This window comes from Numenius arquata, chromosome 12, assembly GCF_964106895.1.
Source record: "Numenius arquata chromosome 12, bNumArq3.hap1.1, whole genome shotgun sequence".
In the NCBI taxonomy this organism is placed as follows: Eukaryota; Metazoa; Chordata; class Aves; order Charadriiformes; family Scolopacidae; genus Numenius; species Numenius arquata.
This window is the reverse complement of record NC_133587.1, coordinates 37,942,718-37,967,748: the sequence shown is the minus strand read 5'-3', so window position 1 is coordinate 37,967,748 and position 25,031 is coordinate 37,942,718. Positions and strand designations below refer to the sequence as shown.

Below are 25,031 nucleotides of genomic sequence, written 5' to 3'. Positions count from 1 at the left end.
TTTGAAAAAGTGGTGAATTGCTTCAATAGAAGGTCCTTAAAAATACACTTTAATAAATAAGCTCCTACTAGGTATGTAACAAAGTGCTGTTTAGGATGTGGATGACTGGTCTAAGTCAGTGGCTGAAGGGGAGTGGAAGGCATTTTCCAGCAGCACAGGAAACTTAAGTTTAAAAATGAAAAATAAAAGAACCTTAACTGTGGGGCACTAAATGAGTCTGCCAGCAACGCCATGATTAGTAGCTCTTACTTCAACATAGCTCCACCGTAAGACTAGACTGAGGTATGTATGATAAAGACTGGCTGAAGTAGGGGTTTTTTTTTTTGCATTTATTCTACTTGTGATTCTTTGTGGAAAGGAAAAAAAAAAAAAAAGAAAAAAAGAAGGAATGATGTAGACATAATTTATCTGCTCCATCCCTCTTCCACAGAGTGAAAAGACAAGCCAGCTAATACTCCATCCAGTGCAGACTTTGTCTTGAAGCAACACGGGAGTAAGAACTCAAGGGTCAGGTATCACTTTGGACTTCATTCCAAGCAGCCTGCTGCCATTTTTTAACCTTCATATTAGTAAAAGATAATTCTAAAGCGTTTTCATGTTCAGCAGGTCTAGTTGATCCTGACAATCGGCGTACACCACTGTTGGCCACAGCATAGATTTATCAAAGCCATCACAGATTTAACTTTAATCTCACTTACTATAATCACAGCTACAAGATGCAGCAAATGAAATTCCAACTGAATATAAAGAACAAAACCCAGTGAAAAGGGGTTACACATTGGAAGAGGGGCCCAGAGAGGCTGGGAAATCTCTACCTTTGAGACTTAAAAAACTTGACTGACAAGGCACTGAGCAACCTGATTTAACCGTGAAGGTAGTTCTGCTGTGAGCAGTAGCCTAGATATCTCCAGAGAGCCCTTTTACCTGTATTATTCCATGATACAATAACAGGTAACACACACTGATCATCAGCGTCTAGAAACCAGACAGATCATAAAACTAGACTAATGCCAAAGATATGATGAAAAGAGGTTTTCAAACAGTAACATTTAACTGGCATATAACCAAGATGTTCTGATTATGTAAGGACACCTGAAAAAGACTGAGTTATGAGGTTCATTTGAGCCTGAAGCAAAGCCCTGCATGCTAAGGCTTTCCTCTGTATCTTTCATTTATGTTTTTCACAGTGCCAGGAACTCCATTGCAAGTCACTTTGCCAAGCAATTTCCCCTCTTCCCAAAGCACTAAAACAGCTTTTTGTCATAATGTTTGCTGTAGCTTATTTTTCAACTCCAGTGTCACCAGCAATCCAGAGTAATGCTGATACACACACAAAATATGACAGAGTGGTTCCCTTTAAACAACCTCCGCTGTATTTAAGCATTTCAATTTGCCTTTTAGAAGATTTAAAGGAAAGAGTCACACCAGTGGGACAGCTTAGCGTTAGGGGATCAGTTTGGATTTGGGACGATTACCTGTTCTAGCTGTTTTTGGACCATACTTTGCTGCTCAGTAACGTGTTTAAGCTGTTCTGCATCTTCTTCTGGGAACTCACGGCCAGCTTTCTTGGCAGTACGCTGTTTTGCTGAGAGTGCCTTTTTTGATTTTCTGTGTGCTCCAATTTGCTCCTCAAGGTACTTCTGTTGCATCTGAAGAAGTTGTTGTGTTTCTTGCAGCCACTCCTCATATTGCTTTCTTTGTGAATCATCTGGAGAGAATGGAAATTTAAGTATGATACATGATCTCATCCCGGGGTGAGCTCTCATCCTACTTTTTAGATATCGAGTTTACCAATCAGGTTCTCCCCTTATTTTAAGAAACCACTGGTCAATTTAAGCCAAATCTGGCAGAGGATTTGATATCTCAAGAGGTATTAAGCTCTTGGAGTGATTTGAGTAAAAGAGACGAAGATCCAAATTACTGCATTTATTAAGAGAATGCTGTTTTAACACAGTCCCTTAATTTCAAGAGACACCAGCCCACTGTCTAGCCAGTAAATGCGCACTTGTGAGCCAGTGAGCCAACACAGCTTTCAAAGCAGCTACAGAACCTGGTGACACCCTGCTCTGCCACTGAACAGGGGACATGGAAGACTTCTGGAAGTACTCAGGAGAGGGAAAGAGATTAGGGAGTAAGGACACAAACTTACAGGAAACATGGCCTCATTAATTCTGGTGTTTGTAGAGGAGTTTTACACATATAAAAATCTATTTTTATTACTACTTCTAAGAAAAAATATTAAAATTATAAACTACCATCATATATTCATGAAATGAAAGAAAGCTACTGGCTTTGTAAAAATAACTTTGTGTCAGTGCTTTGCACAGGCCCCTCAGCACCAGTGCCTTTTCCTCCCCACAAAAAAACGTGCTCTCACTTAGACTGTAACTGAGACATCACTCTTTTAACAAATGAGAAAGACTCATCTGCCATGAGCAGCCCATTGCTCTCAGATGTTTTTCTCGAGGCAAAACAATCATGTCTGGTAACACTTGATCTGCGCTAAGCCCAGAAGGCAAGAGAGAAGGTTTGGCGATGGTATCGTCTGTCTCCTGATCGCACTGTGGTATAGAGCTGGGTAACCAGGAATACGGCGTGGATCCTTCTTGTAAAGACAGTTTGTTTAATAAAGGTAACTACACAACAGTATGATTTCAATATAACCACGTCCTCCTGTCCCTACCACCTCCTCCTTTAACAGTCACAGCGGTAGTGACTCTAACAGCTCAACTCAATCAATTCTCAGAGCCAGCTACTGTCTCAAGGGGTGCCCATTCCTTCGACGACAAATTCTGCAAAACTAATCACATAACCTGAAGGGACAACTGGGTGGAAACGACAGAGAGGAACTGCAGATGGAGCAACGTGAAAGAGCAAATGCAAGTACTAAAATATTAACCAGTTCCAGGTAAGCATAACTACTAGTGAAATGAGAAACAGATTTTCCAAAGTGCTCAGAGCCACCGCCACCCCAACGTGAGCGAGGCCACCGCTGAGGGCCATGTCAAATCTCACCAGAAATTAATACAGATAATATTACAAAAGCTCCTTATTGCATACTCAGTGCTCCTACTCCACTTTCTGGAAAAGTGAAGGTGTTTACTTCTATTTTTTTATTCATAAATATCAAGTAAAGTTTTTACAGTGATAGAAACACTTTTTTACATATGGTCTTCCTCTCCCAACATACGCTCAGTTTTAATTTCTGGTAATAAATCTTTCTCATCATAGAGACTGGGAAACGGGGAATGCAAAATATTAGTGCTATATATTTCTGCTTTCAACAACTGTGGGTCCCAACCAGTCTTGCTTAACTAATGCCTGGAAAGCTTTTACTGGTATTTGTTAAAATGACAATGATGCTGCACAAAACTTTCTGCTTCTGAAATAAAAAACCCCAACCCATCACTATAGTCTATTGTTCTCACCGAGCTCAGCATATTACAACACACCCAAAGACCAGGTTTTTGACATAGCGGCCTGTCAGTTTATAGATTACTATTTGCACAGAAATCCAAATAATGCTAATTTTCTATTTGTTGTTTCCCTCTTTCCTTATGGCGTTTCTTTAAGGATAGCTTCTACAAAACGTGTTAATAGCATTTACTATGCACCCCCTTATCAGTTGGTATTGCAATGACGAACTGACTTAATTTTAAAAGGATGAATTTTTGAGAGACAGGATCCATTTATGGATATTTTATTTTAAAGAAAACAGAACTATAGAATGAAACACCAACATACAATAAATTATTAAATCTGTACTTACTGACAAAACCAGGACCAAAATTGGGAGGATTAGGTCTAGAAATCTGAGGTGTCAAACTTCCATCCTAGAAATTTCAGTAAAATATAGACAAGCATATTAAATCATGATTTAATTAAAAAACAAACAAAAAAACTAGTTAGCATTATTAAACACTTCTGTTTAAACCCCGTATCAGGTTGTATTACCTGTGTAATTGCCTGCTGCATATGATTTTGGCCTTCACTGGTCTGAGCCCCTGGCACTGGCTGACCCATAAAGGGAAACCTATTGGTATATAAACAGAAAATGAAATTATAACTTTTAAAACCGGTGGGTATTTTAGGGGAGAGACAACCTCTTGTGTTACACAAAAGCATCCAAATATTTAATAGGCATTTGCTTGAACGTCTGTACCAAACTTTTTCAATGTCTGGAGAATATTAATTCTTATTTGACGCTACAACACTTTGCCCATTGTTGAAACTACTGAATTTTACACTTTCCAGAGAGATGAAGTAAACACGATGTACCGTGGTAAAACAGTGAAAATGCACAAAACTTTTTCTCAATTTGTATTTTAATATATTATGATTTAAAAAAAAAAAAAGATTTAATGGATTTAGATATCACTGTCACCAGCACAGTCAACTAGAGCTGGGTAAGCTCTGATAAGCCACGTAGCATCATGTAACGCTGAAGCCTGTGTCAGGAAGGAGGACACACGCTGTTTTAAGGCCACATACAATGAAAACCTGCAGAACCTTTCTGGCCCATGGACACCCCACCTATGGTAAAGGCAGTCATGGTGAAATCTGCACAGTTCATAGCTCCTTTTGTCCTCACAACGGATTTAAAGAAAGGATGAAGCTTTCATTACTTGAGCTAAATCTTAATTATACTTAGCATTAAATGATACGCTGCAACGTGAAGTTTAACCATTACACGGCCATCAAGAGTTTTCAAACACAACGTGTGGAAATGTGTCATCACATAATTAGGAAGTGGGGAAACAAGAAATGCCAAGGACTATGAAGTACATGCCAAAAGATATTTTTCCCCCTTTCAAATTTTTTCATTTCCTGTGCACAGTTTCCCCTAGCTCTACCATTTCCTTTTACATTTTGTAGCCCTAAAGAATGTTATCAAGCGTTGCCTACCTGTTCATAACCATCGGTGGCATCCCCATGTTACTCTGCGCCATGACTTTATTGATCCCCTTAAGAGCTACCATTTTTGCTTTCATTATGGGATCAGTAATTGCATCGAAGTCTATAAAAGAAAAAACAGTAAAATTGAATTACATAGCTGAACATTACAAGCTAATAACTGGAACTGACTTGTTTAGATCTAGTTCATGCATAAATCACCAGTAAAGCAACGTAATTGCATTGCTATTTCACATTACTTGTCCTCTCCACTTTGAAATTCGTGGTTAATATGTAGTTTCACATATTCTCTAAGGAAAGTTACTCCAGCAGCAACTGTCCTTGTTTTCAGCCACACCATACAAAGACAAGCATGTCAGTCTGAAAAGGGCTCTAGATCAAATCTGGCCTAGGATGCCAATAATATGATTAATAAATGCTATTTATAGGTTAATAATCAGGAAGAAGAGTTGTTTCTGTGAGTTCTGTTGGCAAAACTGACACGCCACCACTAAGAAATGTACTAAGAAAACAGTTCAGTCGCTCAGTAATTACCAGTAGCACCACAGGCAGAAAGGCACACACCCCACACAGCCTCTGCAAAGACCATAAGCATGGTGAACTCCGCCTTTCTGCTGTCTCTCCCATCAGGTGCCTCACCCAGAGCAGGATGAATGGGAGGACAGAACAGTTGAGGCTGAAAGGGACCTCTGGAGGTCATCTTAGCCACCTGGGGTAGCTACAGCACCTTCTAGCCACACTACAAATAGGGAACTCTGACTTAGGGGGTAGGTTAAATTTGTCTTTTGAACAGCCTTGATGGCCAGTGTAGTTACAACTGACACATTTCTCAGAATTTCGTATTTCATTAATAACAATTAAATGACAGTGATGGTCTTGACCTGAATGTTCAAACTGCTACATTATATTAAGCAGGAAATGGCAAATTATCCTGAATGCTTTTAGTATGCGCAGAATTAATTGTGCTGTTTCTGGGCCTTGCCCAGATTGTGAATTCGTAATGCAGCTTTCCTGATCCCTTTCCTTGAGACACACTAAACACTGCAAAAAAAAAAGTGATAAAACAACCATAAAAAGAAAATTGATAGATCAAATATCATAAGGTCAGCTATTGCACTTGATCATTTAATTTTGTTTACAAAGGATACATTTACTCCGTATCATGTATGAGAATGTAAAATATAAAGAGAATATGTGACAGAGCTGATGATAGAAAAATTAGCAGTAATGCAGAGTTACCCTGATCCTGGTAACATCAACAGGATCCTTGCATGGAGTTCAGAATTCCACCTACATGCTCAATTTCCATAATCCCATTGTACCTACTAGGCAGGTTGTTTTTTGTTATGCCACCTTCAAGCTCCACATACCTACCTGCTTCTTTCAGTGCTATGGATTATTTAACTATTTACTGTTGTATTTTTAAAAAATGAACCAGAACCCGGACAAATAGATCACCCACGTACCAATATTGGGGAAAAATGGCTCTGAACGCTGGCGAATCATGGCTTGCATCTGTCGCTGCTGCTGCTGCTCCTGTCTTTCCTGATCCAAAAGGTCCTGCAGAAGAAGTGGCTGCTCCTCTAGTAGAAGTGGTCTCTCACGATTTTGTTGTTGAGCTAATGGTTGAGGGAGCATCATCTGTTGGGGACCAGACATGCCACTAGGACCAGGACGGTTTGTTACAGCCACAGTTTGATTCGATGTCTGTCCTGTCCCAAAGCTATGATTAGATGATTGACCCTGAATAAATCCTGGATTTGGTGACCCTTGAGAAAAATTATGGTTCATTCGTGGAACCATGGTCAAATTTGAATTTAAAGTGTTTTCCAAGATCTGTCCACCAGGTGTCATTAGTGTTTGTGGAATACCTGGCGCGTGGTTCATTTGTGTTGCTGGCAAAGATTGAGATGGAGATCCCAGAGTCCTTGCTTCTGCGTTATCTGAGCTTTCATTAGCTAGCAAACTTGAGAGGACTGGTGTGGAACCAGAAATACTGCAGGAACTTACTGCTCCTTGAACAGTCAGCGGAGCAGACCCCTGAGCATCTGGACTAGGCACAGTTGTTTCTTGACTAGGAACAGCAGTAGTTTTCTCAGGGAATTCTGGGTTAGCAGGCTGCGCAGGAGCCTTTTCTCCATCCTTTACCTCTGCTTCAGCAGCCTGCTGAATACTTGTGGATTCAGCATTTCCATCACTTTTTTCATTTTCATTCTTCTTTTCCTCCTGAGTGTTTGGGGAAAGTACTTCTGTTTTAATTTCATTTTCTGTAGCTGATTTCTTCTGTGGAGACTGAGTCTCAGGAGGGGAAACAGTTCTATCACCTTGTTCTTTCTGTTTTGGTTCTTCTGTCTTTCCCTGGATATCTAGTTTGTCATCAATGGGGACACTAAGATCTAGTTCTTCATTAAACATTCCTTTCTTATCCCCCACATCAAGGTCTGGGTCTGTGTATGCAATTATATCAAATTCCCCGGATGTCAGAAGATCATCAAGGTGAGGATCATTGGTTTCCAAATTATCTAACGTGTCCAGTTCATCTCCTTTCCCATCCTCTGTATCTAGATTCAAATTTTCCAGATCCTCATCATCTAAATCCTTGACTTCAACCCCGTCAAGGTCCTTCACATCCAAATCTTTTACGGCAGGATCATCAGGATCAAGCTTTTCTTCTAGACCATCATTTGGCTGGTTGGGAATCTGTAAATTTGCAGATTCATCACTTGGTGCAGATGTAGATAAAGATGGTCCTGGGAATGCATCAGCAACTGGTGGATGACTTAAAGAACGTATTACAAGTGCAGGTGGGTTGTCAGGATTGATTTGATCCTGCTGGGATTGCGACATATGCTCCAAAGTTGTAGACATCTGCAACTGGTTAGGTATACCTTGAGAATTATGTCTCAGTGGTTCTGCCTGTCTTGGGGCAGGAAAATCCTGCCGGGGCATAAACCCTGCATGTCGCTGATGTTGTGCTGCTGCATCCATAACGTTTGCAGCAGAAGGATTAAAAGGCATCCTTGGCCTCCCGTCAGGAGCTCTGTGACGTAACTCGATGAACGCTTGACCCAATATATTGTGCTGCTGAACTGGAATTCCCTGCGGAGGAAAATGTTGAGAGATCCCAGACGTATTATTTATTTGTGGATTGTTCACTGGCCGAGGCATATCAATAGACAGAGATCTTCTCAGCTGTGGTGGAACTCCAGGGCGTTGCATTGGCGGCTGAGGACCAAGGAAACGTTCTTGACCTGCTGGTGGACCATGGCCACCTCCTGGAAACCCATATCTAAAATAAAGTATGAAAGACTAAATAATCTTTATTCTCAGGACAGCCTAGTCTGGCATATTTGACTAAATAGCTATTCACCAAAATGCTTTACATGATGCATTCATTAAGACATTTAAATAAATATTTTGACTAATTATGCTTACATTTAAATGAGCTTTATGACTACAATAAAATAATTGCTTTAATTATGTTTAATAAACAACCTGTTTTCACTTCCAATAATAAAAATGAATAGAAAACTCTGACAGTAAGAACTATCTTACTAAATAAACTACATGTTAATGCAACTCAGCCTAAAAAATAATGTTGTGTGGATTCAGAAATTACTGAAATAAATCCAAAATAGTGCAAATAATTCTTATTGAGATGACAATGTATGTCAATACTGGTATTCATTTTTACATCATAGCATTCACTGTAAAAATGGCACAGACAGAAGTTGACGTTTGACTATATATTCATTATAAATGAAAACAAGAATATTACATTTATGCATTATTAAGGCATCAAAGCTAAAGCTAGACCTTTCATGTTAGTGGTTTTTTTTAAAATGCCCCAAAACCATGAGTGACAAGATCATAACTTTCACAGAAGTACTGCAGTTTCTCCATTTGTATTTCTGATTAATTCCCAATAAGAGACAGTGTTTGTGTAAAATACACATTCTAATGTTACAGACACGTACAGGAAAACTCCCTGTACATACTGACTTCAGGAAGATTACCAGCTACTCCAAACAACACAGATGATTCTTCATCCAAAAAAAAAAACCCTTTTATCTAACAATTTCTGTAAATGTAGAACTACTCCTGTAATATCCTGGTTTTAAAAGATCAAAGATCTTACCTAAGCCCATGAGGTCTCATCCCTATGGCATTCATATCGCTTGGAAACTGGGGTCTATTGAACTGCCCATCAGCAGGAAATGGTCCACGTTGGTCTTTTGGGTATACGGTGAACCTTGGCCCACCTGGAGGGACAACAGAGGACCTAATATTCCCAGGATACGGAGGGGGAGGGCGGTTAAAAATTGGATTTAAATTGTCTTGCTGCCAGTGCTGAAGAGGAGTTGCATGGGTAGGAGCTGCCGCCTCCTGCAAAGCTTTTTCCTGACGAACCGCATTCTTCTTCTGCTGCTGTTGCTGTAGAATAATTTCACGTAATTTCTGGCGCTGTTTAAAAAAAAAACAAAAAACATCATCGTGCTTGACACTGTAATTGACATATTTTGAAGTGTTGCACTCTGCTAGGTTAAGCCTTTTGGAGGAAAGTAATTCTTCAATCACTAAAGAAAAATATTATAAACTACCATAATCACCTCAGAAATTAGAAAAGGGATCAAAATGTGCAAGACGCTGGTAATGCAACTTAACCCCCAGACCTCTTGTTGAAGTGTATGGTGTGAACCTGTTTCACCAATTAACATATAAGCTACTCTTCCTTTTTCTATTCCAATAACGCAGGGCCTTTTACCACATGTGAAAGTGCATTCTGAGGGAGAAAAGGGACTAGAGGTCCCCTGAAGAGAATTCAGCAAGAGGTTTACAGCAAAGCTGCAGAATTTACTCTGACTCTGTATGATAAATACTACCATTTTTTCTGCTAAATCCACTCCCCATCGTTCCTTCCAGACAGAAGACTGAGCAGCCTTCCACAAGTAAAACGTCATTGTATGTCTCAGCAAGAGCCATTTGCCCAGCGTTCAGTGAGAAAAACCTGGAGTGAATGTGCCTCAAGAAGAGCAGTGACCAATGGCAGGATTCACCTCAACATGTCCGCCAACAGAAAAGTTAGATGTCTAGTCTGAGATCTTTGCCTATACTTCCTTTTTCAGTCACCGAACATCAGTTCTACATCTCATCTATTATAGGATAAGATTAATTGTCCTTTCAAGGTGTTTTTCTCCTCATACTGTAGATAAAACAGCTATTACAGACCATGGCTTCATGGTTTCAAAGATGGCCTTTGCTTCCTGTTTGGATCTTGTCCAAATTCCTTAAACATTACTGTGTTTCTGTATTCTGTATATCGGAGGACAAAATTAACATCCTAAGTGAATTAAGATAATTCTGTGTTACATAGCTATATTTAATGGCAAGTAACTTCAAATATTAACAAGAAATGAGGGAAATTATACTTACGAAATTTTAATACCAACAGTGTTAAAGATTATCCTCACCTGTCTTAACTTCTCAGTATCTGCTTGTGACATATTCATGGTATTCTGTGTATCTGTTACTCCTGTAGTGGGTGCTGGGCCAGGAACTTGTGAAACTTTGGGAAATTGTTGTCCTTGAGAACTCATCGGAGAATTTCCAGATGCATTGAAGTTGCCCTCAGATCCAGGCCGTGGCTGCTCAGCAGCATCATGGGCCAGTTGACCAGTTCCAAAAGATTCCGGCTGAGGTCTTGGAGTCATTGGTGGTTGATCATACGGGTCACGTGCTGGAGCAGCTGGACCATGGCTAAATGAATCTGTTATTGCAGGTCCTGCAGGTCTGGGAGTTTGAGAACATGGATCTGATGGCCTGACAAAAGTGCCCTGCAACCTGTTCTGTGGTGTCTGCAGGAAAGGATCTCGATTTGGTATTACTCCTGGTCTTGTCATTGCAGGTCTGTTAAAACTCTCAGGAATCCCTGGCCTTGGAGTTGCTGGTTGCTGAGAATAAGGATCACTGAGAACCGGCCTTGGTGTTCCAGGAGGTTGGGCATAAGGATCAGAATGTCTCTGGTTTGCTGGGGACTGAGCAAATAAATCCGCTGGCTGAGCAGGTCTTGGTGTTGGTGGTTGCTGCATATATGGATCAACTGTGGTGGGCCGAGGAGTTCCCGGAGGTTGGGCATAAGGATCAGTAACTGGCCGAGGAGTACCTGGAGGCTGGGAGTAAGGGTCCTGAGAAGCTGGCCTTGAAATGGGTCCAGATTGAGGGAAAGAATCACTCTGCTGTCGTACTATCCGGGGTGGATGGGCAAAAGTCTCCTTTATTGCAGGATGGGGAGTAAGGGGAGGCTGGCTGTACGGGTCGTTAGGCTGATTATGGGAGAAGTTATCCACTGGCCTTGGTGTCAAAGCGGGCCTTTCATAGGGATCAACAGCAACGCGCCTTGGCGTAGTTGGCATTGACACGTAAGGATCTTGCGGGGACTGAGGTGGGCGCATAGGAGTTTTAAAAGGCCCAGGGCTACCATCAACAGGAGTAGGAGTTGGAGTCAATGGTGGCCGTGCATACGCATCAGCAGAAGTTACTCTCTGTCTCTGAAAAGTATCAGTTCTAGGAGCCGGTTTAGTAAACGGATCACTGCTTCCAGCTGTTAAAGGAACCTTCCCTGACTGTTCCATAACTATGGGGGATCTTGGGACCCCCAATGGTTTGGAGAACTGCTCTGATGCCATGACAGGTCTGGGTGTGTCTGGTGGCTTTGCATAGGGATCACTGCTACCTGGAGATGAAGAACATGAATCCCTGACTGGCGAAGGCCTGCTTCCTGATGGTTCGGTTCCCTGAATGGGCCTGGATATGGATGACTGTGGTGCACAGGTATCTAATGGTGCAATGGTATTTCTTCTAACAAAGTTTTGGTTAATGGGTGCTGGTCTAGGTGTTCCCACCATTTTAGCGTATGGATCCATTGGAGAAGGAGGTCTTGTGTTTGTGGAACCTGGAGAAAACATTTGTTGTGACGATGTCTGAGGAGTCTGAGACTGAGACAGTGAATCGTGAACCGGGATTCGGGTTGGAGTAGGGGGTGGGGCTTGTGGTTTTAGGAACACATCATCCGAGGATGCTGACGTAGGCGTAGCAGGTAGCTGCTGCTTTGCAAATAGATCCTTATGGAATGTCTGTTGTGCAGGAGACATACTTCCATTGCCAGTCTGTGGCGTTAAGGGGCTCTGGATGCCACTGCTAGGTGTGTCTGAGCCAGACTGGTTCAGAAGCTGTTGTGAACCAAACTGCTGCTGCTGTTGTTGCTGCTGCTGTTGCTGCTGCTCATTTTTCACTTGTTCAAGCTTCTGTGTGGCTTCTATTTTGGCTTGCTGCTTACTTTTTTGCCGCATTTGCTGTTTTAAAATTATGAGGAAAAAGGTTATACATGGAAGTCCAGGGTATACAAAAAAAAAACACCACAAGAAAAAAAACCCACTTTCTCATGTGTCTTTAGGACACATCAAAGATCAATTATAAGTTAATTGTGAATCACAAATTTTAGATGCAATGGGAGCAGAGGGTCTAGCTATTTGTAAAGTCCAATTACCTTGACACACACTTTGATTGCCTGGGAAGAAGCACTTCCCAGGCTCCCTAAAGACCAACACTGCTTTCCAACCTTACACTCTGGAGACGAAAGGTTACTGACAGAGGCAGCACTGATGTGAGGCAAACGGGCTCCGAGAGACAACCAGCCCAGTTTGAAGCAGTAGTCTGCAGGACGTTACTGCAATATAGGGTATATAAAAACAAAGTACTGCACTAGCCAGCCATACAGAGAAAGAATAACCCACTTCCATAATAGGTAGGATTTAACAGTCAAAGTTTTAAAACAAAGTTTTCTAACATTTACAAGCAGCTTCTCTTCTGATAGCATCTATTTTCTTCCTACACAGAATGGCTGACTTTATACTGCTCCACAAAGAAAGATTAAAATTGATTTTATTACAACAGCTTCCAACAATGCAATAAAAAGCTGGAAGAAAAAAATAACAAAAAACCTTAAATGCAACACACCTGTCTGAATTTCCATTCCTGCTCGTGTTCTGATTCCCTCTGTTTTAATGGATCTTTAAAGAGGTCTGAGTCGATGCGTGAGCTAGGATCAATGCTATCCTGTTGCTGCTGCCTTTTCATGGAGTCATTTGACATCTGTACTTTATTGATGCGCAAAGCAGCTCTATTATCTCTGGCTTTTTGCTGGGAAAAGATAAAAAAAAAGTAGCTAGCCTTATTTTCTTCTAAGTTGAACACTGCATCTGTTATTTCTACAAAATCTATCACCAAATTATTTGTACAGCCTGCTTTCAAGACATGCATGCTTGTGCAAACTAAATTATGCACTTTAAAAGGAATTCTAAACTGACAAGATTTCATCTCTATACAAATTCTGTGTTTAACATACGTGGAAAGAACTAACGAGTTACTAGCAGTAGAGGAGTACTATACATTAGAGTGTGTGTTCAGGTACTGTGCTGTGCCGAGAAAGCATGAATCCCAACAATTTACCCTTCAAATCACATACTGGTGTGGTCTGCAGTCTGAAGACATCAGCACAGCAGATGATGTTTGGATCAATAAAGGCCACTAATGTGGAGAACTTCAATGACAAGAAAAATACAGTCTACTCCATTAAATAGCCCCTATAGATCTCAGTCTGTGTTAAGTTAGGAGTATAAACGTAGGATACAGGCTTATGGATCAGGAAAAATTGGATGGAAGAACAGCAATTCCTCTTCAATGAGGCATTTTACAGCCGTACTGACACTTTAAAGCATCTAATGGAAGTTTCAAAGACTCTGTTTTACCACCAATCTAGGATGTGATTCCTTTTCTGAATCAAACCCTCACATCTTCTTTTTCACAATTTTATTTGCAGTTGTCAAGTAGGGGTTGCCTAGCAGAAAAGGCTTTAATCCTTCCCTTCCAACAATGACACACTGACATGGATGAGAGCACCAGTGGCACAGCAGCAGAAAAATTAGTGTCATTTTCCCCTATAAGTGATGAGATTGTGCGTACTAAGGAAAGTAAAAAGCCTACAGTGAAAATTTACTAACGCTTTTCTGAATTTCATTTCTAAGGTAGCCTTTACTCATCCTCACAGAGTGTAAGTCCCTCAGGAGAGGTACCACAGCAGCTTCTTGAGTGCACAGCACCAGGAACACTAGGAACAGCTGAATGGCAAGAGTGCACGAACTGTAATTTCTGTGAGGAAATAACTGCTTCTTGCTTTGAAAATACTCATGTGCGCGTGCACCTTCCTTCCAAACATGAAGGAAATAATTTTTGCAGCTCTTTTTGGATATCCATCAGGAGAATAGGACTGCATTTGTTAAGAACAACAAACAAGAAAAAAAAAATCAGTAACAGAAATAATTGTAAAGTGATAAATGTCTGGATAAAAATCCACCCATGTAAGTGGACAGTATTTTATAAATACTATACAGAAGGAATCACCAAGATTAAACGTAGCACGGACGAGAAGACATTGGGATCCAAAGGCGCTGAAGTTACAGGCCTGCATCAAAAGCAGAACAATGACGATGCCTCAGTGATACAGATAAGACAATAGAGCATTATCCTTTCAAGTAGAATGGGGTTCAGAAAGATCAAGAATTCCACTTCCCACACCGAGTCTGGGGTAATGATTTATCCCCTGAAAGCTGTCAGAGAGACAAGGGGATTTTTAAATTTGTACAGTAAGAGATGATGTTGGTACTGTTAAGCGCCGAGTCATCAACATACTTGGGAAACAAATTTGCTTACTAATGGGACGATATTAAAAAAGAGCAGGTGGTGGGAGGCTAGGAAACACAACCCTGCAAAATTCATAGAATCTACAAAGTAAGAACGATCATCCAATTGCTGTTGTGAAGAAGCAAAGAAGAGAACCAGGAGAGAATGGAGATGTGAGAGGAAATTAAAGAAAAGTACATTTGCTAATAATGGCTGGGAAGGTCAAAAAGAATGAATAATACAGTTCTGAGATTTGGGTGCAGACAGGCTTCAACAAGAGGTTTCAACAAAGCATAAGGGTCATCCTTTGAATACCTGAAGTTCTGTAGAATGGAGTCAATGACCACGTAACTCCAGAGAGCTACTACAAATACCTGGGTTCACTTGACTCAGATGTGAGAAGGTGAATGCTTTTGGAGAGAAAAACAGAGTCCTTCATGCTCCCCACAACACGGAAGATAGCAAAAGAGTTTCTACCACAAAGCAACAGAAGACAGTAAGCAGTGAACGGGAAGAGTAAGGCAAGAACACAGGAGTAGAAGAAAATGAGGACAGCAGGGATGTTAGCAGTGATGTCTCTGGAATGGGTAGTTCAACAAGTGAAAGAATGCAGCAGCTCTAATGGGGCAAAAAAGAAAAGACTAGTGAGAGGGGAAGATGAGAGAGGAAAGTCATGTAATTATTTGTTATTATCCTTCTGAAGAAACTGGTGAGATCCTGTGCAGAAAACAGAGCAAAAAACCACTTATGGCGTGAATCAAATGTAGTAAAGAGGCAGCAGGAACCACAAATGTTCTTGTCTCAGCTCATGTCTTTAGATTGCACAATACTAATACAGTTTATTCCAAGACTGAAAAGCAAAGAATACAGGCTAGAAGTACTCAGAGTCAGAAATTAAGTTACAAAGGCATTCTTGGAGTAAGTGAACTTCTACTAGCCCTAGAACTTAATTCATTTAAAAAAAAAAAAACAACAAATGAAAACCTTATAAATGAAATACATGTTTGCTGGAAGTATGTGAACGCAGGTGTAATTGTACTTACCACATACGGAGCCCTCTCCTGTGAGCTTGCTTTCCTCCACAGTTTAGCAATCTGCTTCACTCTTGTAGCCCAGTCTGCAATCAAAAGATGTGTTAATACACAAGGCTTTGCGTATTTAAGTCTACTAAATTACTAAGTCTGTTTTACAGCCTTTTAAATCAAGATGCATAAATTGCTACAAAATACTTAAATTTATTCAGTAAATCACTCACCTGGGAATTCTTCCTTCAGGTTAGGGAAGTTGATATTTGTATAGAGAACAGGTGCTACTGTTGCCATTTCACCCAAAGCTTCTTCTTTTTCCCACTTCAGGGTGCTTCTTTGAGCATTGGACATTGTATCACCTTCAGCTTCCAAAGGTGGAGCAGATGGTGCCCATGAGCTGTTGGGATCACTCACCATTGGATTGAAGGCTGGATTCTTATCCCTATGACAAACCAGAAAAGGGTTTTTTGTTTTATAGATAGATTGCTCTCAATATATCTATATATAAAAAAAAAAAGAAAAAAAATTAGCAAAGTACTTATTCTGTTTGTTATTTCACTACTGAATAGGCTGCAAGAATACAGAAATTTTTGCAGTGGCTGTGAAGAACTAAGCAATTAAATACTAATAATATCACAGTATTAGTAACACCACCACCCTCCAAGTGATAAATGCTAAACAATAGCTATGTCTTTATTTCCCATCTTGACTTACCTGCTATCAGTGTACGGCTGCTGTGTAATGGGAGAGAAGGTGCCCAGCCCACCTCCCGCAGTCAGAGCCGTATGAGGGAGATGAGGGTTAGGGCCAATCAGACCGTTCATAAGGGGCACTCTTGGAAACGCATTCTCTCCTGGAAAGAAGAAGTTTAAATTACTGTTCTAAAGGGTGACTACTTTTAAGGTAGAGGTGGAAGTTCTTTTCAGTGAAAAAATGATGTCTCATCTAATGAAAAACTAATTGCTTTAAAATTTTATAGTACTGACCCTACATTTTTTGAAAAGATTTTAAATAAATTTACAATGCTACAAGCTTAAAGGATTCTTTTCTACTGTATCACATCCCCGCACAGATTTATTTTTTGCTTGCCTGAAAAATCAGGTTTTTTTAAAATGGATTTCCAAAACTTTTGCAGTAGCCCATGCTACGTACTGTGCTTTATATAGAGGTATATTCTTAAAGGCTAATGGTCTGTCATATTTGTTATATCCAGATCCAAGCAGCAAACACGGAGAAGGTTGTTTTCAGTCTTTGCAGAATTATCATTAGTCACCTGAATTAAACATCATCTCTTCTGAGATTTCTGAGCAGCATATCAAAGTAAGCCTCGTTATCTACTAACTCCTTAATTTGTAACCAATAAAAGAGATAAATCTAGTCAAATGAGCATCAGGATTTTCTAATTAAATGTCCAGCCTAGCAGTATGAAGGCAGGAAATTTTATTTATTTGACTACAATATTACTAATGTGGGACAGTAGACTCATCCTAGCAGATGGTATTTGCAGATGTTCCTACATAGAATTAACACTGGCCTTTGAATCTCTGTCACTTAAGTGCAATTATAACTTGTCCCAGTATTTTCTTAAAAGCACAGAAGTAGCTCAGGAATTAGATGCATCTGTAGGATCACACTGTATCATTCTCTCATGCTTTAGGAGACTGTCTTCTAACCTACAGGTTATGTACATATGCAGCAAGTGTAGTTTGGATGGAAATAACTTAAAATTTAAGAGAGCATGCTTTATTATAGCTGCTAAATAGATATACAGTAATTGCGAAGACCTGGCAAACAAACAGGACAGAGAGTCGGGCCTCTGGTTCGCACTAAAGATCACGAGTCTTTATGAGAAGACAGCAGTAGTTTTATTTAAAATTGCTGAAACTTGATGCAAGCTTCCCCGCTACTAAGGCATTTATCTCACAGAAACATGGGCATCGTTACACCATAACTGAACTGAATTATAAATCTAAAACTCTGTAACTGTGGCGGTTCCCACAGGGAGAAGTTGAACAATCGTACAGAGCTCAAATGCTGAAGGTGCCTCCAAGTACTCAAGTAACTGGGAGACAGGCAATGATATCCATATTATCTTTTGCTTTAAATCACCTCATTATTTGCTTTGAACTATCTCCTTTCTAAGACTTTTTGAAGTCTTTCCTTTCTATGGAAATCCACCCAACTAGGAAACTAGTAATTTTTCTTCTTATGATTAATTCACTGGTGAAATCAATTTGCATAACTACTTTTTGTAGTACCAGTATAACAGAATGGGTACTCTTTACATGAGCTCAGGGAAAAATCCACTAGAGGTGATGCCTGATGAGAAAAGACTGCTTTTAATTATGCTGATACATACTGCTAAAAAAAAAAATAAATAATGCTGCTCTACTGGTAACAACAATAAATAAAACCAATCTGCCCCTTGCTTTCAATATAAGAGCAAGAATATGCTGTATCAACTCATGATAATTTCAGTAGTAACAAATAAAATAAATTATAACCTCCCAGATACTTTTCAAAATTACTTAGCCGACTAGCTAATATGATAAACTGAATTCTTAAAGGAAATTAAGACTCCGTAAATCACTGTTATACTGACTCTTTCCTTACCCCTGAGAAGGTACTCAAAAGTAATTAAAGAGTAAATTCAGAAGAGAATGCATGCTTTATCACAGACAAATTTCAAATCTATGGAAGTGTCAGCTAAAGTAAAAGCTCCAATATGTCAAAAAATCTAAAATAAGTGTCTTTTTCTATTAGCAGTACTTATGTGCATGTTAATTGCATACCCTGTTCAGAACAGTTTTACAATGAAGTTTCATAAATTAACAATGGCAGATCCCACAAATTAACAACAGCAGAAACTAAGGTGTGCCCTATGTTCTCATCAGTATTTGAAAGATGCACAACTCTCCTGACCAGGCTGCTGTTTTTAAAAAGTAACAAAGGAACATACCTTGACTGTGCAAAGACATCAGCTGTGGTGGAGGGGGAGGCTGTGGCAAAGGAGCTGGCTGCGTGGTTGCTGGGCTTAATACAGCTGTGAACAAATCTTCAACATCCTTTCCTCCTAGCTCTGCAAAAACACTGCGCATGAGTTGGCTGTCATCGTTTACAAACTGTGCTTTATAAAAGACAACAAAGATTAGAGTGCGTACCTGGGATTTTGTACAGTTTGCCAAGAATAGCACCTGGACAAAGTAAAAACAACAGAGTAAGTAATCATCAATAGATGCAATAAAATTAATGTTACGATTCGTAGATAAGTAAATTGAGAAAAAAAGAGAAGATTTCCACTTAAGTTTTCTAGATGACTCAAGATCAAGGACAAAACAATTACCATCTGTGACCATTTTGTCTAGTTCTGGACTGAGAATTCCATCCAACTGTTCTTCACTCAGTGGCCGTGAACTCTGGTTGACATTCGGCTGAGGCAGAGAAGAAGGATCATCAGAGATGGGACCGATGTCCAATCCAGCTGAAGGAAGAAAGAATATTGAGTTAGACATAAATAGTAGCATTTATTGGTGTAGGATAAAGAGAATAAACTTTTTTTTTTCCCTAGAGCTGAGCTATCAAATAAACCAAGACTTCCTAAGACTTGAAAGGTAAGGCAAAATAAGACATTCATTAGAAAAAGTAAACAAAACCATCCACTATTTACCTCCAGCTTACTGTATTGTTTGAGGAACAGTAATTGAATAGAATGCAACTGGAAGAATGAGAAATAAGACTACTGTGTTTAGGTACAGCATGTTTTTGAGTGTATGGTTTTCGGTATATAGCTCCACTACAACTATTTTTCACATTTTAAAAACAATGACACCAGTAGTCAATATGGTTCATCCTCACGTACCATAAGGTTTACCCCAAATGCTCTTATTACATTAAATATCTACTGAAGTGCTGCTGAAGTGCGCGGTCAATGTCAAACAAGTTATAGCAGTTTCTGCTTCAAAACCAACTACTGAATATTCTGGGTTACCTTAGACAAAGTGATTTGTTGGCACTGAGAAAACATAACTTACAACATAAATTTCCTAACATCCTTTACAAGTCAATAAATGTCTCGAATGAGAAAGATTTGAAAAAAAGAACTACACACTTCAGTACTTAAAATATATTTCTGTATTAGGTATCGAATAAAAAAAAAATTTAAAATTTTAAACATGCCATTTTACTTATTGTCAGCCTGTGGCCATCAGTGGTGGACATCATCCAGTGGAAACAAAAACTGATGCTGACTGCTTTATTCATGCTTCAATATATTCACATTGTTAACACGTTTTTAATTCACAAAGGATACCACTAAGATAAAAACTACACACTACTACTAGAAGTAATACTAAAATTAACAGTGGCAGCAAGAAAATGCATGGGTTTGTATCATGAAACACAAAATCTCAGGAAGGTTTTTAAAAGCTGTAAGCAAAACTTTATGCAGTTCTCTTAAATGCGGAGTGCAGAGTTTACAGGTCGTGTTAGACTCAAACACCACAGAAAGAGTGGAAAATGGAAGCATGAATTAGTGACACGGTAAAGGAGTACTAGTTTCTACACATGCAGTTCTTTCAGCTAAAACCACTAGGAAAGATGACTACTTCTAACCATGGATCATCCATTGTTTAGTTTCTTACCAAATGGGGAGGGTGAGTTCTCAACCTGGAAAGTGCATAAATCAAGACCTACAGGACCCAAACCAGATAAAATGGATGATTATAACACGAAAACAAAAAATAAAGTAAAGAAAAAGCTGCATGCTGAAAAAAGCTACGCAGGTATGACAGACAACGGCAGCTACATTTTATTCTCTCTTAAGCAGCAAAGCAAAGAGCCAAGTAAAACAAAATGTTGAAAAGGTTGGGGATTTTTTTGGTAGAAGACAACAAAATCATCTCAAACCAAGGTATTCTTAAGATACGAAAACTGTATCCAAAATCACCTAGAGCATAACCTATAACACAACAAAGACATCTATAGATAAGAGAAAGAAAGAAAACAAATACTGGAGAGACCTTATAAACATACATACCCGAATGATCTCCAGACTTTACCAAATCATCAGAAAGTATTCCAAGAATATCATCATCAGTATTTAAGACCTCGGAAAGATCGGCTAAAGGATCGTCGGTGCTACCTGTATAAGATGCAAGAAATAAAATCAACCAGTCATGGCATTGATATGTGGCTTTGGCGATGTACTATAGCTTGAGCTATGAACTCAAACACAGATTTACCAGCTCGAGGGCCCTGTGTTATGTACCGCAAGTCACTCTGGAGTGACAGACTGTGCTGACCACCCATCCCAAACAATTCAGTACTCCGGGCACCTTCACATGCTGACGTCATTTGGTATTTTCTCCGATATAGTAAAAGTGAAAATGTAATCAGTCATGAAGAAAGACTGGATGATTTTAGGGGACAAAAAAACCCCCAAGATCTAGTAAGAACTTGCAACCTTGAAGACGCAAAGGCCTATGAACGTAAAAGTCAACAAATGGGTTTTATAAAGGATACATCTCACAGCGAATCAACAGGGAATATTTACACACCAAAAAAAAAAAAGAAGGTAAGAAAGTAAACAGTTGCTTCTCTTACCACCACTATCTTTCTCAAGACTACAAAGAAACCACTTACTACACCCCGATAGGGAGGTAAAACATAGGAGTTAAGGAGCAATAGTAAGGAAATGGAAATTGGAGATGCTATTTTTAAGATCAGAAGAAATCCTGAAGAAGTGAGAACAGCCAGAGGTAGAAATGTCATGTTTGTTTGTTGTCTAGGAAAATCCGGCCAGGTCCTAGGAATAAATTATTTAATATTAAATAATAAATTCTGGATATGATTATCTTCTTGACATCCAGTTCATTAGAGAGAATTGACTCCAAATGGCCCATCTGGTTTTATTAACTATTTTTTTTAGGACTATTACAGATGTGCAACATTTGAAGAAAATTGTTTAACAAATAAATAGAAGTTGAGAAAAACATTTTTCAGAAAAACTGCAGGCTATCATGACTCCACAAGCAATCACTGCAAGACCAATGAATCATGAAGAGATGGTAAAATATATAAATACACATAGAATTAAACAGGGAAAAGGGATTAATACAAATCATACAATGTACAATGTGGAAAACAAATACAGGCAGGTTGAAGAGGGACCAGAAAGTCGAAGAGCAAACACGTATTTCATAGATAAACAGGTTCTCTTTCCCACTGTTAAAACCCAACTGCCCCAGGAAAGTATTTCTAGCTTAATTCAGAGGCCTGGTGCCAAGGACGTACTTTTATCATGAGGCTACTTTCCAAGCTGCTAAATCTTACAGTGATTTAAGTGTTCCTTCTGCTGTGTTTCAGAGACAACGCTTTTCCCTCCTACCATTACTGAAAGTCAAAATGAAAATTATTCTTCTTCACTTTACTGCTTTTATTTTTAATCGTTTGTAATGCAGACACAATGACACCATTCTAATTAAATCATATTTTATGTTTGCCATTCAACTAAAGTGGATCAATGTGCCAGTGCAGACCAGTCCGATTACAGGTACATAAAGAATATGGCTTCTACTGATACCAGGAGAGGTATTTAAAAGTGCCTCAAAACCACATCACTTTATGGGTATAGTTACTTTGTGTACCTGACAAAAACTGCTATGAAATCATAGAATCATAGAATCATAGAATCATCCAGGTTGGAAGAGACCCTTGGGATCATCGAGTCCAACCATCTACCCTACTCTACAAAGTTCTCCCCTATACCATATCCCCCAACACCACATCTAAACGTCTCTTAAACACATCCAGGGATGGTGACTCAACCACCTCCCTGGGCAGCCTATTCCAATGCCCGACCACTCTTTCTGTGAAAAATTCTTTCCTAATGTTCAGTCTAAACCTACCCTGCTGGAGCTTGAAGCCATTTAAGCAGAACCTAGTCGTTGGAGTTTGGTTTTGTAGGGAGTTTTTGATTTTTTGGGTTTTTTTTTTGTTTGTTTGCATTTTTTTTGGTTGGTTGGTTTGGTTTCTTTTTTTTTTTTGTTTGTTGGGTTTGGCTTTTATTTTAGATACTTGTTTTCCTTCTGACAATTTGGTCTAATATCAATTATGCAAGTAACTAACTAACACCAGGCACTGGAAGGTGATGTTAATGACTTCAGCTGGCTGGTAGGCAAAGGATTGATTTTAGCTCTTCTTTAACCTTCCTCAATTCCTACGGAAGGCAGGAATAGGAATGTATCAGGTAGAAAAAAGCCCTTACGAAGGAAGTACCAAGACTTTATTAACAGCCTTTAGTTCTTCTGTACTATTTTATATTATGCTGGTTTTCTCCATTGCACTTAATAATGTGCTTGGGAACCGTCCCTAAAAATTCAACTTCTCATTTGAATATAAATATATTTAATAAGTAGCTAGAAAGAGCTCAGGTGGAAAGATATAACTGAGGAGTTTACCACCCGTGGCTATAAACTGGCCATGAATAAATTCAGGCTCCTAACTAAAATTAGAGGGCTCCTAACTATTAAAGCAATCAGATTCTGTAATGGCCTTCCGATTAGTAGGTTGGAAAAAAGCTACCTGCTTTCAGAATGGACCTTGTTATATCTATAAAAAGGCTGAGTTTTGGTGACAGAAGAGGGCTAGACTCTATGATCCATAAGTTTTGTATGAGACATCTAATCTAAAGCATATTTTTACATTTTCTTCTATTTTTTTCCCTCATTTTAATTCCATGTGTGCTAAATATTATCTTGGAAAGGACTAAATCACTTTCATCAGCTGCTTCAGATCAGAATCAATAGCTGGATGACATCTGCTGCCAAACAAATAGCTCAATACTGCTCATTAATTTGACTCTTTCGGAATGGAGATGAAAACTAAGACAAAGCAAAATGGAAAATAATTTGCTCGTAATGCTGGATCTCTAAGAGAGCACAGTTCTACTGCTATCTTGTGATCCTGATTCCTCCAATGCTTTTATTTACTTAGGAAGTAAAACCACCATTTACTTATGAAACAAAACCACCTCTCCAGAGGCTGCAGCCACCCTAAGATGTTTAATCATGCAATAACGTGTCTAGTTATAAAATGTCCCAGCAGCATTCGAATCAGCTGCACACAGACTCAGATGACTCCTCTCCTTTTGTCTAGGAAGAATTTCTTCAGCATTCTCTGGAGACCCTACTTGAACAGATGACTTTTTCAGCATCCCTAGAAAAAATACACTGAATTTAAGCTCTTTCAAACTAGAGGAAGGATCCCATTGCCAGAGCCTTCACAGAACGCACCTCACCAGGTGGCTGCTTTTTCATCAGAGACACCCAGGCCAAGAAACTCAAGAGAGACGCGGACAGTCCTCAGACCACTCAGGATGCAAGAGATCCCAATCACCGCCTTCAGCCGCACCCAAGAACAGCCAGGGAGACCCTGGAGATCGGGTGCTCTGCGTTCCCATTGAGAAAGCCTTTGCACTCTGCTCTAGTACTGACTTGGAAATAATTTGAAGGGTTGGTCACATGCAGAACACACTGTGCAGTGTGCCACATGTTATTAAAAAAAAAAAATAAAAAAAAAGTCAAAGGAAAGGTGAGTCTTGTAACTGGAAATAAAAACTGCAACCTCTTTTCCAGGTGGAAATCAGGACTGGGAAACAAAAGCTCACTTCAGTTACTAGTAATTAATAGCGAAAAAAGGACTCCAAACCCCCTCTTCTGGCCAGCTCTGCCAATCCTCATCACTACTGCAATCTCGTCTGGCAAAAGTTCAGCTACCCTTAACCAAGCTCAAAGAAAAAGTAGTCACAGAACGTGTCACTGAAATGTCTGTCAGTTCACGAGCACACTGAACACGTCACTGTTCAACCCCCTAGCAGTCCTGTGCACATCTCGAAAAGCAAAGCCGATAGAATGACGTCCTCTTCAGATGCTTGAGAGCTCTTTGGAAGATGAACAAGTCTATCCAACCCTTAATCCTGTGACTAAACGAGTGGAGTTTCTAAGAGACAAACACCTTCCTTGTGGAAAAGACCTGTCTGGTTAAGCATGGACTCTCACAGGAGTCAGCAATCACTGTGAGAAATGGCACTGTAGGAAAATAACACAGTCAGTAACAATATGGTCCTAACAGGCTGCCAGTGCAGTGAATAAAGCAGTTCACGATGTTCCTGCTTCAAAGCCAGGTCTGTATCAAAAAGGCAGAAACATCACAGGCGCCCTGGGACACCGATCTCCGCTCCAGCTCCTCTGTGAGACCAGCCAGACGGGAAGATGGGACCGGCGCTAGCTCAGCAGTTGGCCAATTCACCGGGGTCTCCACCACTCAACCAGAATCTGTCCCTCTCACAGTGGG

At 39.7% G+C, this 25,031-nt stretch overlaps 1 protein-coding gene across 3 annotated transcripts in view; it reads right to left on the bottom strand.

Annotated features, from left to right (window-relative positions):
• KMT2C (lysine methyltransferase 2C) overlaps positions 1-25,031 on the bottom strand; it is a 201,157-nt gene that overhangs the window by 20,253 nt on the left and 155,873 nt on the right. For all 3 annotated transcript variants that reach the window (XM_074157740.1, XM_074157741.1, XM_074157742.1), the window contains exons 27-42: positions 20,716-20,820; positions 20,321-20,368; positions 19,024-19,161; positions 18,842-18,874; positions 18,640-18,759; positions 16,395-16,533; positions 15,908-16,122; positions 15,696-15,769; positions 12,931-13,113; positions 10,386-12,266; positions 9,053-9,378; positions 6,381-8,203; positions 4,906-5,017; positions 3,955-4,033; positions 3,770-3,833; positions 1,476-1,708 (exon numbers count right to left, since the gene is read on the bottom strand). In XM_074157740.1, the coding sequence (XP_074013841.1) occupies positions 1,476-1,708; positions 3,770-3,833; positions 3,955-4,033; positions 4,906-5,017; positions 6,381-8,203; positions 9,053-9,378; positions 10,386-12,266; positions 12,931-13,113; positions 15,696-15,769; positions 15,908-16,122; positions 16,395-16,533; positions 18,640-18,759; positions 18,842-18,874; positions 19,024-19,161; positions 20,321-20,368; positions 20,716-20,820 (5,573 nt within the window). The remainder of the gene's footprint in view (positions 1-1,475; positions 1,709-3,769; positions 3,834-3,954; positions 4,034-4,905; positions 5,018-6,380; positions 8,204-9,052; positions 9,379-10,385; positions 12,267-12,930; positions 13,114-15,695; positions 15,770-15,907; positions 16,123-16,394; positions 16,534-18,639; positions 18,760-18,841; positions 18,875-19,023; positions 19,162-20,320; positions 20,369-20,715; positions 20,821-25,031) is intronic.